General features: G+C 44.0%; 1 protein-coding gene across 5 annotated transcripts in view; it reads left to right on the forward strand.

Annotated features, from left to right (window-relative positions):
- Nucleotides 1–14,819, forward strand: part of LOC311511261 (transmembrane protein 45B-like) — a 28,227-nt gene that overhangs the window by 11,607 nt on the left and 1,801 nt on the right. For 3 of the 5 annotated variants that reach the window (XM_084611681.1, XM_084611679.1, XM_084611682.1), the window contains 4 exons: nucleotides 9,019–9,221; nucleotides 10,094–10,306; nucleotides 12,434–12,618; nucleotides 13,123–13,268. In XM_084611681.1, coding sequence (XP_084467807.1) covers nucleotides 9,038–9,221; nucleotides 10,094–10,306; nucleotides 12,434–12,618; nucleotides 13,123–13,268 — 728 coding nt within the window. In that variant the 5' untranslated portion in view covers nucleotides 9,019–9,037. Of the gene's footprint in view, nucleotides 1–882; nucleotides 945–4,045; nucleotides 4,181–9,018; nucleotides 9,222–10,093; nucleotides 10,307–12,433; nucleotides 12,619–13,122; nucleotides 13,269–14,819 lie in introns of those variants that run through there. The other 2 variants (XM_084611680.1, XM_084611683.1) reach the window with 2 other exon arrangements.

Consider the following 14,819-nt stretch of genomic DNA (forward strand, 5'->3'; position numbering starts at 1 on the left):
CCCTGCTCCAGAGTAATCAGAGCAAGACTCTGCACGGAAATGCTTGACAGCCTATTGCTTTTTTTGTGCTTACCTGAGTCTCTGTTGACATTGGCACAGAAACACTGCAAGCTGTTCTGTGCTGGGCAGGATGAGTCAGGACACATGATCATTCTGTTAGTCTCAGGGTGGGTCAGTCACATGGGGAAATGTTAGTCCTATCTTGGTACGCTTAAAAATACACTGAAGATCATTTTCTACTCTCCTGCAAATGCATTTTGATTCTGGAACAGGTTGTGTGCAGTCTAACAGGGCAGAGGATATGGCCTTAATGTTCCATGCCTTGACGTGTCTGTGCATCTATTAATTATGATGAGGTGATAACGTTCTGGCAGCGCCCATTTTATGGAGCACACCTTTAATTGCCATTAATGTCCAGCTGCTAGAGCTCTCATACAGGCTTATTGTGTGGTCATCTATTTACCCAGAAAGCTTATATTTTCAGCCATCTGCATAGTGTATATGTATGTGGCCTCTTTATAGCAATTTGGGTAGGTGGTTGGTGTGTCTCCAAGGAAATAACGTGCCTAATACATAAAACTGTTGGATTGTACCAATATTGATGGTAAAGGATTCTGTGTTTGGCTCATTAAACACAAAATGCAAATGTACTCATTTGCCAATAATCTCTCCCCTTCAGCTGTGGAGTGAGGCAGTCTTTCATTGCTTTCGTAACAGCTGGCCACAACGTTGCTGTCAAATATGCAGGACAATAGTATTTTATTGTATGGGCTAGTTCCATTCTAGGAGTAAATATCCTCGTATAAGAGCTACTTGCAGGGATAGCAATATATCTTTATTGGTAGCTCCTATCTGGTGGTTTTGTAGGAATGGAACCCAGGACCTCAGCAATGGAAGAAAAGTCCTCTACCTCTTCAGCTGAAGAAGTAACTGTACAATAAACAGTAAGAAAACTAGAGCCAGCACTGAACAATGACCATAACGCTCAAGGCTCGTCTACGTGAGAAAGTATCACTGGTTTAACTGAAGGCGATGATTTAAACCAGTGCAAGGCTCTGTGTGAATGCTTTTAGTTTGGTGTAAGGGTGGCGTATTTTGCTCTACCTTAAGTTGATTGGGGACACGTTTAAGTTAAACTGAAATAAGCGTCCACGTGGGGATTTGCACTGGTTTTGTGGCATTAAGGGCAGGGCTTTCCAGAAAGATAATCTAGACAGGGTGCTGTGAAGCTCTTGTTCACCTCAGTTGGAGTACTGTGACCAATTCTGTGTGCCACGCTTTAAGAAAGATGTCAGCAAATTGGAGAGAGTCCAGAGAAGAGCAACAAAAATGATAAAAGGTTTAGAAAACCTGACCTATGAGGAAAGATTTTAAAAACTGGGCATCTTTAGTCCTAAGAAGACTGAGGGAGGATCTGATAAGTCTTCAAATATGTTAAGGGCTGTTAAGAAGAAGATGGTGATCAGTTGTTCTCCATGTCCACTGTAGCTAGGACAAGAAATAATGGACTTGTCAAGGGAGATTTAGGTTAGATATTAGGAAAATCTTTCCAACTATAAGGGTAGGTAAAGATCTGGAGTAGGCTTCCAAGGGAGGTTGTGGAATCTCCGTGACTGGAAATTTTTAAGAACAGGTTGGTCTAAGATCCAAGTTACCCGGGAAAAAATTTTCTGTAGTATCTGGCTGATGAATCTTGCCCATATGCTCAGGGTTTAGCTGATCGCCATATTTGGGGTCGGGAAGGAATTTTCCTCCAGGGCAGATTGGAAGGCCCTGGAGGTTTTTCGCCTTCCTCTGTAGCATGGGGCACGGGTCACTTGCTGGAGGATTCTCTGCTCCTTGAGGTCTTCAAACTACAATTTGAGGACTTCAATAGCACAGATATAGGTGTGAGGTCTTTTTTAGGAGTGGTGGGTGAAATTCTGTGGCCTGCATTGTGCAGGAGGTCGGACTAGATGATCATAATGGTCCCTTCTGACCTAAATATCTATGAATTCTATGAATTCTATGGTCTAGATTTACTTGGTCCTGCCTCAGCGTGGGGGGCTGGACTTGATGATCTCTGGAGGTCCCTTCCAGCCCTACATTTCTATGCCCAGCCCGTTGGAACAAGATATGGAATAAAGAATTGCTCCTGGAAGCACCTTAAGCATTGAACACCACAGGTTTAATTAAATTAATTTAAAAACCAATTTAAACTAAGCCAGTGCAACTTTGCCATTTAAACAAAGTCTCAGCCAGTCAAAGCCCTACAGTGATGCAACTATTTTAAAATCTTAGCCCCAGACATCCTCTACATGATGGGAAACCCACATGGGACCAGAATCTTTAGAAGGATTTTGTGGATTTTTGGCCATGTTGGTTGGTTGGTGTTTGTATTGCCGTAGCACATACGAGCCTCAGTCATGAACCAGGACCCCATTGTGCCAGGCGCTGTATAAACACAGAACGAAAAGGTGGTCCCTGCCCCTATTGAGTAGTGGAGTGGAAAGGGCCCTAAAATATGAGGACGTTGAGTCCTCTGCTGGTGCTTAGCGCTCTCTGCACAGAGGGTCTGTGTTTCTGCACTGCCTCCTAGGCCCCACTACCCAGCTCCATAGCAACACAGCTCTGATGGAGCCAGGCTGCTGAGAACTTTCCAGTCAGTGCCTTGGTGAGCCTATACTGATGGTATTTTGTGTGAAAATCCCTGTGGAGTTGGTGAGCTGAGGGGATGGGAATGGTGAGTTGCAAGGTCAGATCCAGCTCTGAACTCTGCAGTTCAGCCCCATCTCATCATTGCTTGCTATTTAAATAAACTAATTCAAAGCAGCAAGATATATATGGCTGCTGCTTACTATTAAATGTAAGTCTCTTTTTGAGAGAGAGACTAATAAACAGAAGAGAAACATTTGGGTGCATTGAGTTTCAGCTTCAGCTATTAATTAAAAAAGCGTAATTGATCATCCTGGCACAGCTGATCTGTAATTATGCCAGATGGTCTTCCTGACATATGCTCAAGGCTAGATCAAATAGCTAACAGTTTCTTCACCTTGTTAAGCAAACTAGCAAGAGGCAAACAGGAACATACTGTATTTAATTGCTACAATTCTCCTAGGAAACCAATCCCCTGATTCACCTATGTAACTGGATGTGCGTGTGCTCCATGATTAAGTGAAACACTGGGACTCTCAACCTGCTGTTCTCTATGTTAAGAGGTGAAAAGTTCATTCTGTGATATTGAAACTGTGGTGCTATATAATAAAGCATGGTCATACATCAGAGTGTCACTCAAGATCTGTAACTGTATTATCCTTCCTGTCACTCTATATAAACTGAGGGATCTGTTTTACACCTTTCTTTTTTTATCCCTAAATCTTACTGTACTGCATTCCGTCTTTTGAAATCCTCTTTCCCTCTCTGTTCCTATAACCCCAACTCTTGTCCATCTTTTGCTTTGACTGCTGCAACTGCCTCTTCTCTGGACTCTCCACATCCCATTTTGTGCCCACTCGAGTCTATCCAAAATCGTGCTGTCAAAATCTTCTCTCTCCCCACTCCGCCCTCCTGATGCTCTGACTGCTAGTGTCTCTTTGCATCTCTTCACTACCTTCCACTCATCCACCAAGTTCAGACTTGTCTTTACCTTAAAGACCAGTGACCTTCCTATTCACAACTTTGCGCTCATTCTTCCTCTGTTCCTAACAATCCTCTTGGTCTTTTGTTTTGCACCTAGTCAGAACTTGCCATGCCAGACACAAATAGAAGCTGACCTCTGAAATCAGTTTTCTCCTTAACCTATCCTCTCCATTTTCAAATGAATTCTGAATTGCACGCTTTTCTGTGCCGGGTTAGGATCTTGATGCAGGGTGTTGAACTAGCTAAACTATATCTTACAAATAAAATTAATTATACATTTAACCTGTTGCTTGGCTAGTGTTCATGGGCTAAATCTGATTTTCTTAGACTACATCAGGATGTTCACTGCGCCACTTGTACAAATCATTTTCAGTTGATGTGCTGTCTTAAAAACACTTTATCAGTCATGTCATGTTTTTGCTTCCAGATCAGATGACCATTTTTAATTGTGGAATGACGCTGTTATGAATTTCTCAGTGAATAAGTAGTGCTGAAATTCACAAAACTTTTGGTATTGGCAAACGTTCTCACAAATACCCAGCTGTTTTTTGAACACTTGCAGGTAATTGACAAAAGACCACATGGTTCATAATAAACTGAGTTGGTGTGTTTCATCATGGAAATATTACTCTTTCTCTCCCTCCCCACTAGAACTCGTCAATAGTAAGGATGCCTATGATGCAACATTTGTAGAAGGACCAGTTCATTGCAGTGGAGATTTCAGGCCTCCTCTTCTGTAGGAAGTTCAGCACAGCAGCTTATTAAGCAGCATTGGTGCAAGATTTGAGGGGTATCTTGCATGTGGTTAGAAAATGGCAGGGAGGAGCTATTGCAGTTGAGTAGGGAAGATGGAAGGTAAAGGATGGGTGGTCTGAAGCTGCATCAATAAGGGGAAGTTTGAAAGCAATTCCAGATGCTTATTTGGTGAAGGGGGAGACTGGCAAGAAGATGTGCTAGATATGGCAATTTCTTGCAATATCCTTGAAAAAACTAATTGCAGTAAGTTTGTGTTGTGGGCAGGGATTGTATTTAACCTCCCCAGGGGGGAGATGTGCCTGATGTAAGAAATGGGAGTTCAAAAGACTATCTTGAAAATGTGCCAGACGAGTATGGACTTTTGAGACAATAAGTATGAAGTGGATTTCCTGGGGCATCCCTAGGGAGAGGTTAATGCAAATTACCCAACTCCAGTCATGCAAAAATCTAGTTTTTTAAAGCTTTATCCTGAGGAGAGGGTCTTTGTCTGCTGATTACCTGTTACTTGAGGCCAAGATCAAAGGCCCAAACTGCATAAAGAAACAGCTGATCTGCCCAGTTTTTGTTCTGGTTCTGAATTCAAGACTGATATAAACTTGTAACCAGCAGGGAAAAGCCAGCTGTGGCTTTTGAAGGACTTAAATCTACCAAAGCCCAAGGTTGGAGGTTGGTGTGACCTTTGGTAAGCTTTTTAGCATGAAAGTAGGAACTTCTTCTAATGCATTTTCTCTGTGGAGCTTTTATCTGAAGAATAAAAGTGCTTGCTTAGATGGAGCTGTGACTGCAGGTTATATACTGGTTGTAGCATTTGGAGAGAAAGCAAAGCGCGGGTGCTGGCCTGCTTAGGCAGTCTGGCTTGCTGGGGACATCACAGTGCCAATCCAAGGAGCTGTGCAGTCTTAAAATCCCTTGTCAGGAGTCAGTGAGACTCAGGTCTCTGCCCCAGAGAGATGACTGCTGGGAGCCGGAAATTTTAACCGGGAAGCCTCAAAGGACAGTGGAGGGGGAATACTGGTGCATTTGCCCTGAAACTGTGACAGAAGAGATGTACAAGGAGGGGGGAAATGGGTAACAGGTTTGGGATTATAAGTGACAGATGGGCTTCATGAGCTGGTCTGGGTTGTGTGGAGGACCCAGGGTGACTGTTTTGAAATACAGCAACCAGGCCAAATAAGAAGTGATCTATACCTTTTGGAAGGTTTAAATTAAACATGTAACCTCACCTCTGTGCTTCCTAGTTCCACTCATCAAGGACTAAGAGCCAAAGCTCAGAATAACACAAGGCCATTCCTGCAAGGGGTCAGTCCAGCCTTGTTAAATCCCTTGGGTCTGCTGAGGCTCTGGACCATTTTGAAGTTCACCCATCAGCAGGAGAAGTTAGTGGCCACTGCCTTTTTATAGGAAGGACCCATCTCTATATCTTCCCCATAGGCCATCTCTGCTCAGGCTGCTTTCAGCCAGCATCTTCCTTTCTTTTGTAACAGAAAAGTTGCTGGCCCTGTACTCCCACTGGCATCTGGCAGATCTTCATGTCTCTTTGTGGCCACTGACTAATCCTGATTATTCCAGGGAGCCAATAAAAGCAGGTGTGTCAGGATGGCCTCATTGCCGTGCTGAGGTCAATACCAAATGCCTCCAGGGCAGGGTGTGGGTAGTTGTGAAATGAGCCCCTCCCATGTAGTATTCACCTTTCTGCTCCCTCCCTGGATGGAGGCAGAGGAAAGGAACAGTGGCGCAATCTCACACCCTGATTGCACTACAGCTGGCATTTCTCAGAGCTCCATCATTTTCACATCTGTCTGCCATTGTGTAACATCTGTTCCTTCCATGTAAAGACCTGCTCTGTCCCTTCTGTTTAGTCATTTCCTTAACAGAAGTCCTAGGTGGTTACTTCCAGAAGTAAATCATTGCAGTCAATCTGCAGCTTGTACGTTAGAAGACCCAAGGAAACTGATGAGTCTTGCAATGTACCTTGAAGGATGTAAGATTCAGGCTCAGCTTGCTCTCTGGTGTCCGCAATTTCAACCGTTTGGGGGCCTTTGCTGAGAAAGTTAATTGGAGCCCAGGCTCCATCAGCCGTACTATTGCATTGAACTAAGTGGCCATGGTGGGGTGTAACACAGCCACATTTTTCTAGCCAATTTAAAGCCCCATAGATAAGGGCAAAAGCTTGAAATGGACCTGAAATTGGATCAGCAGCCAACATAAAGCATGGAACACTGAAGACATGAGCTCAGGTCTCTGTTTAGATTGCTGGTGGACTGCTCCATTGCAACCGTTCCAGAAATGGCTCACCACTTCCAGAGTAGGTGTAAGGTCATTCATGCAGCACAGGGCTAGCCCTGCCTGTCGGTCAGCCACCCACCCAGTGAATCATTCCTCAATGTTCCCTCCTTCTCCCACCCTCCTAGCTAGGTCTGTGTCACTCCTTCTGATCAGCCTTTGCTCTGCCTGAAATACATAGGATACATACCCTGTCAAGCATTGATGCAAAATCTGTGATGTCTTGCTCTTGTAAATGACCTATGTCAAGGGAAGGAGAAAGGGGAAATATAGTGATGGGTGGATTAGAAAGAAGAAGCAATTAACAACACAAACCCACTTTGGAAAGACCTCCTCATAGCCAGGAGAGAGCCCAATGGCAGCCATATGTCAAATGGTTATGACTGCTGCAGTTCCTTCCCCAAACTATTCACTGTTGCCTTGCACTGTTAAAGTTGGCCTATTCTTCCCCTGAGGTGGCTACACTTCTCTGGTAGGCAAAGTAATCTACCTGCAAGGGTACAGGCTTATCTTTTTGTGAAGCACTTGGGGCATCTTTACCATAAAACATACCATAGAAATGTAAGTTAGTGAAGTTGTGCAGAACCAGGGAGAGTCCATTCACTGATATCTGAGCTTTCTTCACTGTCCAAGTCCAGCCACATGCACACTGGGCTGTGGGTACAGTATATTAATACCCAATTCTTATATAGCACTTTTCACCCACAGAGAGTGTAGCATTTCAGTCAAGCAGTAATTGCCTGGAGCTATACGAAGAACCATAGGGGAGTGTGCAGCACATGAGCGCGTAGAAGCTGAATATCCAGAGCCATGTAAAATATGCTATGGCCCAGAGGAAGCAATGGTAGCTGGCACCCAGCTGACTTCTCTTGTTGAAGATTTGAGCTTTGGGAAACAGATTATTTCTTTAAATTAAAAATCTCTGTACAGCATCCAGGGACGGTAGTTCTTCACACACCATGAAAATCATCAGCGTTTGGTCTTAAACAAATAATGTTTGTAATGGCCTCCTTCACTGGCTCATATTGCACAGTGAACCGGTGGCTTCTGTATTTAGATTTATTTTCTTGCCAGCGTTGGGAAGAGCTTGCACCACAAAAGTGACCCTGTGTTTCTACTCTGAATAGGTCTTTTGTGTAGCAGCCCTGCCTGCTCTGTTCTTATTTGGTTATTTGCAAAAGCCACAAACTGGATCAGAGGCAATGGGTTTGGATGAATTGTTGTCTGGAAGGGTTTAATGCCAGTGAATACATTGTCATTCTTTTCTTACCCCTGTGTGTTTCCCCTTTGAAGCTTTTGCAAATCTGCCACAGTACCCTACTAATTTGGCAGCTCCATCCTAGAGCTTCATCCTTGCCCGCAAGCCATCCTTCAAAATAGGCTTCAAGAACTATTTCAAGTTCAAACACAGACTAGCGAAATGGTGAGATGCTTCTCTTGTCCTTAAGATACAATACAGTGAGGAGTGACATCAAGACTGCATTGCCTGCCAGGCAGTTTGGATGTGCTGTGGATTCCCAGGGCTACCAACAAGATGGCTTGTTTCAACTTCTTGCATGCTTTTTCCTCTTGCAGTGATGCACTTGCTCCATCACCCGCACAGGTGCATGTACACCACAAAGCTCAGAAGCTCATCTGGACCTGTACAGTACTTTGCAGTCCACAGCTATTCAGAGCTCACCGGTCCAATATACCCTGGTGGAGCCTCTAGATAGTTTCATGCTAATCTCTGCCCATGCTACATGTATAGAAGGTCCATTCTAACTCTAACTCTGTTTTGTTTTGTTTTTAATGCTTCCTCTGAAGGGATATTGGTCAGTTTCAAAGAGGATTCTTTTCCTCTTGGGTCCAGAGTCACAGGGGCCAAAATCCCTCTACAAATGGCTCTGCATCACTGATCATGATATACAGTGTGTGTGATCAGTATCTGAGTAAAGATTAGCCTAGTCCTGGTAGCTCAGCCAGAGGGAGGCACTCTTCTCTTCTCTGGTAGGGGCACTGCTGGCAGGGCATGGGGTTACCAGTTAGTGACTGCGCTTGGACGATGGGGAATCTGCGTAATGTATCTGCTATGCCACTGCCTCTTAAAATGACAATGTGAAAAGCAAATATTTGGGTTGTAAAATTATCTTGAAATAGATGTGAAAACAGAGCTCTCTTCCTGAGCTAGCTGTGGTCATGTCCCATGGACAAGGCTTATTTGCATTGTTAGGGAGATTGTAAAAGCCCTTCTCTCAATGGTCTTTTTTTTTATCCATCCGATGAAGTGAGCTGTAGCTCATGAAAGCTTATGCTCAAATAAATTTGTTAATCTCTAAGGTGCCACAAGTACGCCTTTTCTTTTATTTCCTTGTCTTTTAGCACCAGCAGGTGAATCGTGATGGCAAATTTCAAAGGTCATGCTCTCCCAGGCAGTTTCTTCCTGCTCTTTGGCATCTGGTGGTCTGTGAAATACCCCCTGAGGTACTTCAGCGAGAAGGTGAATAAAAAGTCCCATAGAAACCACTGTTTCCAACGCCTGGATGTCATTGAAGGAGTGGTCAAAATCATCTTTGCCCTGATAGGTAAGGATTAGAACACAGTGCATCCCCGACCACCCAAGACAATTCACCATGCTACAATTATTGTCTGACTTTTTCACCCACCCTTCAGCCCCTTAATTTCATAAAAGTAAGGGTAAATTTGATCCTACGTGTACAATATATAAACAAGGCCCAATGAACTGCACACTACCAAGTGTCTCCAATGGGTGATGTGAAGCATAAGAACATAAACACGGCCATACGGGGTCACACCAAAGGTCCATCTAGCCCAGTATCCTGCCTTCTGACAGTGGCCAATGCCAGGTGCCCCAGAGGAAATGAACAGAGCTGGTAATCATCAAGTGATCCATCCCCTGTTGGCCATTCCCAGCTTCTGGCAAACAGAGAGAAACTCTACTGGGCCTTTTTCATTCTCTCCAGCCTGGAGAATGTTCTGTCTTCAAATCTGTTCCTCATAGACATTGCCAGACTGGATCAGACCACGGGTACATCTTGTCTAGTGTCTGTCTCTAACAGTAGTCAGAACCAGATGAGCCAGAGAATAGTGCAAGAACTCTGCAGTAGCCAGATCTGTAATAATATGTCCCCAAGATAGGTCTCACCTTGGTCTCTAACAGAGATTGGTTTAAGCTGTAAAGCACAAGCTTTAATCTCCCTTCCAAAAATGTTGTTTTCACTAATTATGATAACTTGATATCCATATAAATATCCATTCCCTTTTTGCATCTTGTTACATTCCTGTTCTTAGTGATTTCCTGTGGCAGTGAGTTCCACAGTCTAATCACAGATTGTATGAAAAAGGTATTTCCTTTTCTTGGTTTTGGATTTCCCTCTTTTTTTAATTTCCTCCCTTAAAAGGAAGGACATGTAACCCTGTATTTGTCTCTGTCCAGGAATGCTGGCTGAGCAGTTTGTTCCCGATGGCCCCCACTTGTATCTCTACAGTGGCGAGGAACGCAGCTGGGTGAAGTTGATGAACTGGCAGCACACGACCATGTACCTGTTCTATGGACTCTCAGGTGTGGTGGATGTGCTCACTTACTCCCCGCTCAAGGTGCCCCTTGGACTGGATCGTCTTATGCTGTCGGTGGCTGTGTTTGTTGAAGGTTAGTAGCCTGATGGCAAACAGCTAGGGCTGAGATTCCCAAAGCTGCTCAGAGGATTTTGACAGATACCCACTGAACCTAATGGGAGTTGGGGACATAGATGCACTAGACAGCTTTGAATGTCTACCGCTAGGAGGATAACTAGATTGTAAAACCTGCTAATGTGCTGAGGAAAAACAGTTAAGAGTCTGGAGAAACTACACAAAATATCACTGGAATAAACTCTGTTAATTGGATTCTGAAATGGCTGGAAACATCTCCAGATGTTGCTGGAAGCAGCTGGGTTCAGGAAGAAAGTTTGGGGATCTCATAGATACAAAACACAGGAAGTATCATGAAAGAATAATTAATGGTGAGTTGCTGAGAGACACTGGATCTTGCCAACTTCTGAACTTCAGCAAAGTTGGGATGAATTGGGGCATGGGGTGTTACTTAACGTCCACCTCTAATGAGATGTGAAGGGCAGCCACCACGTCTAAATCAGAGGAGACCTCAATCTGGCTTTATTGTACCAGAACTTTTTTCTGCAGTGAAAGGGATTTCTTTGTGTCTCTGACTATGAGGCGGTTTGAAGACCACAGGAGATTTCAGGTTTCCTAGCTGAATTCACGTCATATGGAAGTAGATAGAGTTGAAGACTGAAATTAAGTGGCCAGAATCTGGAAGCGCTGGTCAGGGCATGGCTTTAGAGCTGGGATCAGGATGTGTCACACCATTATCACAACAAGGAGTGGGCCAGTCACTTCTTGCACTGTCACTAGAGCGAGGGCCTTTCTGATGCCCAGCAATGAATATCAGGCAGGTGAGCTCTTTGTGTAGAGATAAGGGAGTATAATGTAACTGACACCGATAAAGCTAAAGATCCTGCCATTATTTCAATAGCAACTGCCTCATGATTACTAACAGGCTTTAAAACCATACAATACTTGCCATAGGCTGGCATGGATTCCTCAGATGACGATGGTTTTGTGGTATGAAGCAGCAGGCTGAGTTCCCTTGTTACCACAAACAGCTGGTGGATGCTACTCTTGCCTCACATCTATAGAGTTTTGTCCTTGTGTCATGTGTACCCCCAGAGAGCAAATACTTCCACTGTAGGCAGCGTTGGTCTTGCCTGCTTTCGTCTCACCTGTCCAATCCAAGTGGCCTATGCACTGGCTTCAAGTCAACACATCTTGAACCAGGATTTCAGGCTTCACTTGACTTGAACAAAGCAAGCCAATGGCCATGTGCGAATGGAGCTCCTGTTGGTAGTGAATCCACTGTGTCTAGGAACATCTCGAGATTCTTTTCCTCCTCCTGTTCCCATGACTTTAAAGAATGCAGAACAGAGAGAGTGTGTGTGTGGGGGGGAGGGAGAATAGATATCAATGACTTTTGACATGGATATTCAGACACTGAAATGATCGTTTGCAAAGGCTTAGGATTTAAAAGGACACTGTCCATGCTAATCTCCATTTGCAAACTCCTGGAGGAAATAGTGAGGGTTAAACTAATGAAGTACAATAGAGAGCAAAAACTCAGTAGTGAGGGGACGGACTGCTGGTGGTGATGGGAGTTGACCTAGCACCTTCAAACGGGGATTGCTGTGCCATTCTCTTTTCCTTTGCTTCAGTCGTCCGTACGCTCAGCTCAAAGGCTTTGAGACAACTTCTTGTTGCCTTGACATACAGGCTATAATTGGGGAAAGCTGGCCTGATGAGGTTCCATGGCAGCTTGGCTCAGTTAATATGCCAAGATTTCTTTCTGCCTGCCAGTGCCATAAACTCACGAGTGTGTGCATGCATGTGTGCAGTGGGAGCAGGGGAACAGCGGGCTTTCTGCAGAGATCTGCAGCTGAAACCTATTAGTTTTGCTGGTGATGTGTGAACCAGCAACTATCACAGGATGGGGACCTGGGTTTGATTTCCAGTCTGCCACTGCTCTCCGGGGTGACCTTGGGCAAATTGCTTCGCTTCCATGTGCTTCAGTTTCCCCATCTGTAAAATGGAGATAATGGAATGGTGATCGCCTCCTTTTGCCAGGCGCTTCGAGATTTTTATTTATTTTTTTGATGAAAACTGCAATGCAAAATCTATATGTTCCTTACTAATGATGCCACTCTGAATTTGGTATGAATTTCAACAGGTTTTCTCTTTTATTATCACGTCCTTCACCGCCCCATGCTAGATAAGCACATCCACTCCCTGCTGCTCATTGCCGTGTTCGGTGGGGCCTTCAACATCCTGCTGGAAGTCTTCCTCCGCGACAACATTGTCTTGGAGCTCTTCAGGGCTAGCCTCACCATCCTGCAGGGAACCTGGTTCTGGCAGGTCAGTTCTGGTTCAACACCTTCAGATTTGTTCTAAGACTAGGCATTGGGGGTGGAGAAATGTGGTGTGGGGGAGGGATGTACATCACTGTACATTCAAATCAGTTGTCACTGAAGGATTATCTTTCAGGGTTTACTTGGTAAGTGCTCCAAAACCCATCTATGAACAATTGTCCTGAAAACCTACTAGCCCCAGGTCCTTTACGTTTTGCAGATTTTGCAGATGGGGAAACTGAGGAACAAAGATTTTAAGTGAATTACCCAAGGTCACATAGCAAGTTTGTGGCAAAGATGGGACTTGAACTCAGGTCTGCTGAGCCCCAGTCAGAGCTTGAGCCACAAGTCCAGCATTGTGCATGAGTGGGGGTCAGATCACGCCATTAGTGAGTGAAGCATTGTAATAATGAGGGTGAAGTAAAGTGATATTAGAGGTTGGAGGGTTAGGCATCCACCTATTTTTTTTTCTTTTCCCCTCAAAGCTAACAAATCATTTTATTCTAACCAGATTGGATTTGTGTTGTTCCCACCACGGGGAGGCCCAGCCTGGAATGAGGATGACCATGACAATATCATGTTTGTCACCATGTGCTTCTTCTGGCACTACGCGGCTGCTATTCTCATTATGATTGCCAACTACGCTCTCACTTACTGGTATGTTAGTGGTGGGAGGGCAGGGGAAGAAGGGGAAACAATTGGAGCATGATGTATAATGGCTCATATCATGACCTGCAATACAAAGTCTTAGTGGCATCAAACGTCTTTAAATTTCAGGGCATGCCGAGAGGCGTATCCTTCACTTGCCAGATGCACAGATTCAAAGCAATGTCAGCAAGCCTCTAAAGTTGCTTCTTGAAGTCTTAACCATTTTTATTTCTTTGCACTGGGTGCTGGCTGGCAATTGAAAGTGAAGGTTTAATTTTTAAAAAAATGTATAGAAGAAACAACTGTCAAATTATTGTTGGGAATATGTAGCACTTGGCATTGCGATGTCGATTTCGTTCTAAGGATTTCAAAGCACTTTAAAATGGCAATGACATCTAGATTCACAGCACCTTTGTCTAGAAGGCAGAGCAAAATAATGCCAACCCTAAATATTAAAAAATATAAAAAGGACTTAGCCTTGAGAAAATCATAATTTAGCTTTAAAAATCTCATTATTTCAAAAGTTAAATAAAGTTGGGGTTCTTTTTAAGGCTTCCTGGTCTCTGAGTTTTCCTGGTACAACAGGGTCAGCTTTCCATGCAATCAGGAGGGCTATCCGTCTGTCTTAGGTCTTTGTATGGCCCCAGCACTATAATACCTGAGCACCGCACAGTCTGTCTTTATCCAGACAACGCTTCGGTGAGATAGGGAAGTACTTTCATCTCCATTTTACGGGGGGGAACTCGTGCACAGAGAAACATGAGTTGTCCAAAGTGTCACAGGCTAGAAACTTTTTTTTTTTTTTTTTTTTTAAAGATGGGAATCTCATATATTCACTCCAGCAGCTGGGGCTTAAAGAAAAACATGAATTATCACAAGACCTGTGATAAAATCATGAGAGTTGGCAACACTGAGAAACAGCCACAAGAGATTAAGGGATATGTATATTTTTCAACCTAGCTGAGACCTGGCTTCCCTTTTTACAGCTGCTATATGCAGATATATTTTTATGCCTACAAAATAGGTTTGGGGCCAGATTTGTAAAGGTATATATTGGTGTCTAAAGATGCAGACAGGTGTCTAAGTGTCTTTGAAAATCCCATTGGATGCCTATTAGCATCCATAGGCCTCTAAATACCTTTTAAAATATGCCCATGTGAACTATCTAACCCTCAGATTTTGCCTGCACTCAAATACTTAGAGATCTGGAACACTCCGATTTGGGCTCAATACCAGGAGCACAAAAGCGGTCGTTTACACCACTGTGAGTACAATTTGTGCCTACGACAGGAGGAACATCTTTCTGAAAACTTACCCCTTAATGACGTGTCTGCTGTCACACTCAACATTTGTGGCTGAGCTCTGTAATAGAACATGGTCTCTTGACTTCCAGCCCTGTGCTGAAACCCAGGAGCATTCTTCCTCCCATGTCTCCCCATACACACAGAGAAACATTTCACTGTATCACAGCTGAGGTGACCATATCCCATCTGTACTTACGTATGGAATATCGTATCTCGCTAATGGCTGCACCAAGCTAATACAGGCATGCTGGACAAG

Source organism: Lepidochelys olivacea (assembly GCF_965140295.1).
Source record: "Lepidochelys olivacea isolate rLepOli2 genome assembly, chromosome: 22".
Lineage (NCBI taxonomy): Eukaryota > Metazoa > Chordata > Testudines > Cheloniidae > Lepidochelys > Lepidochelys olivacea.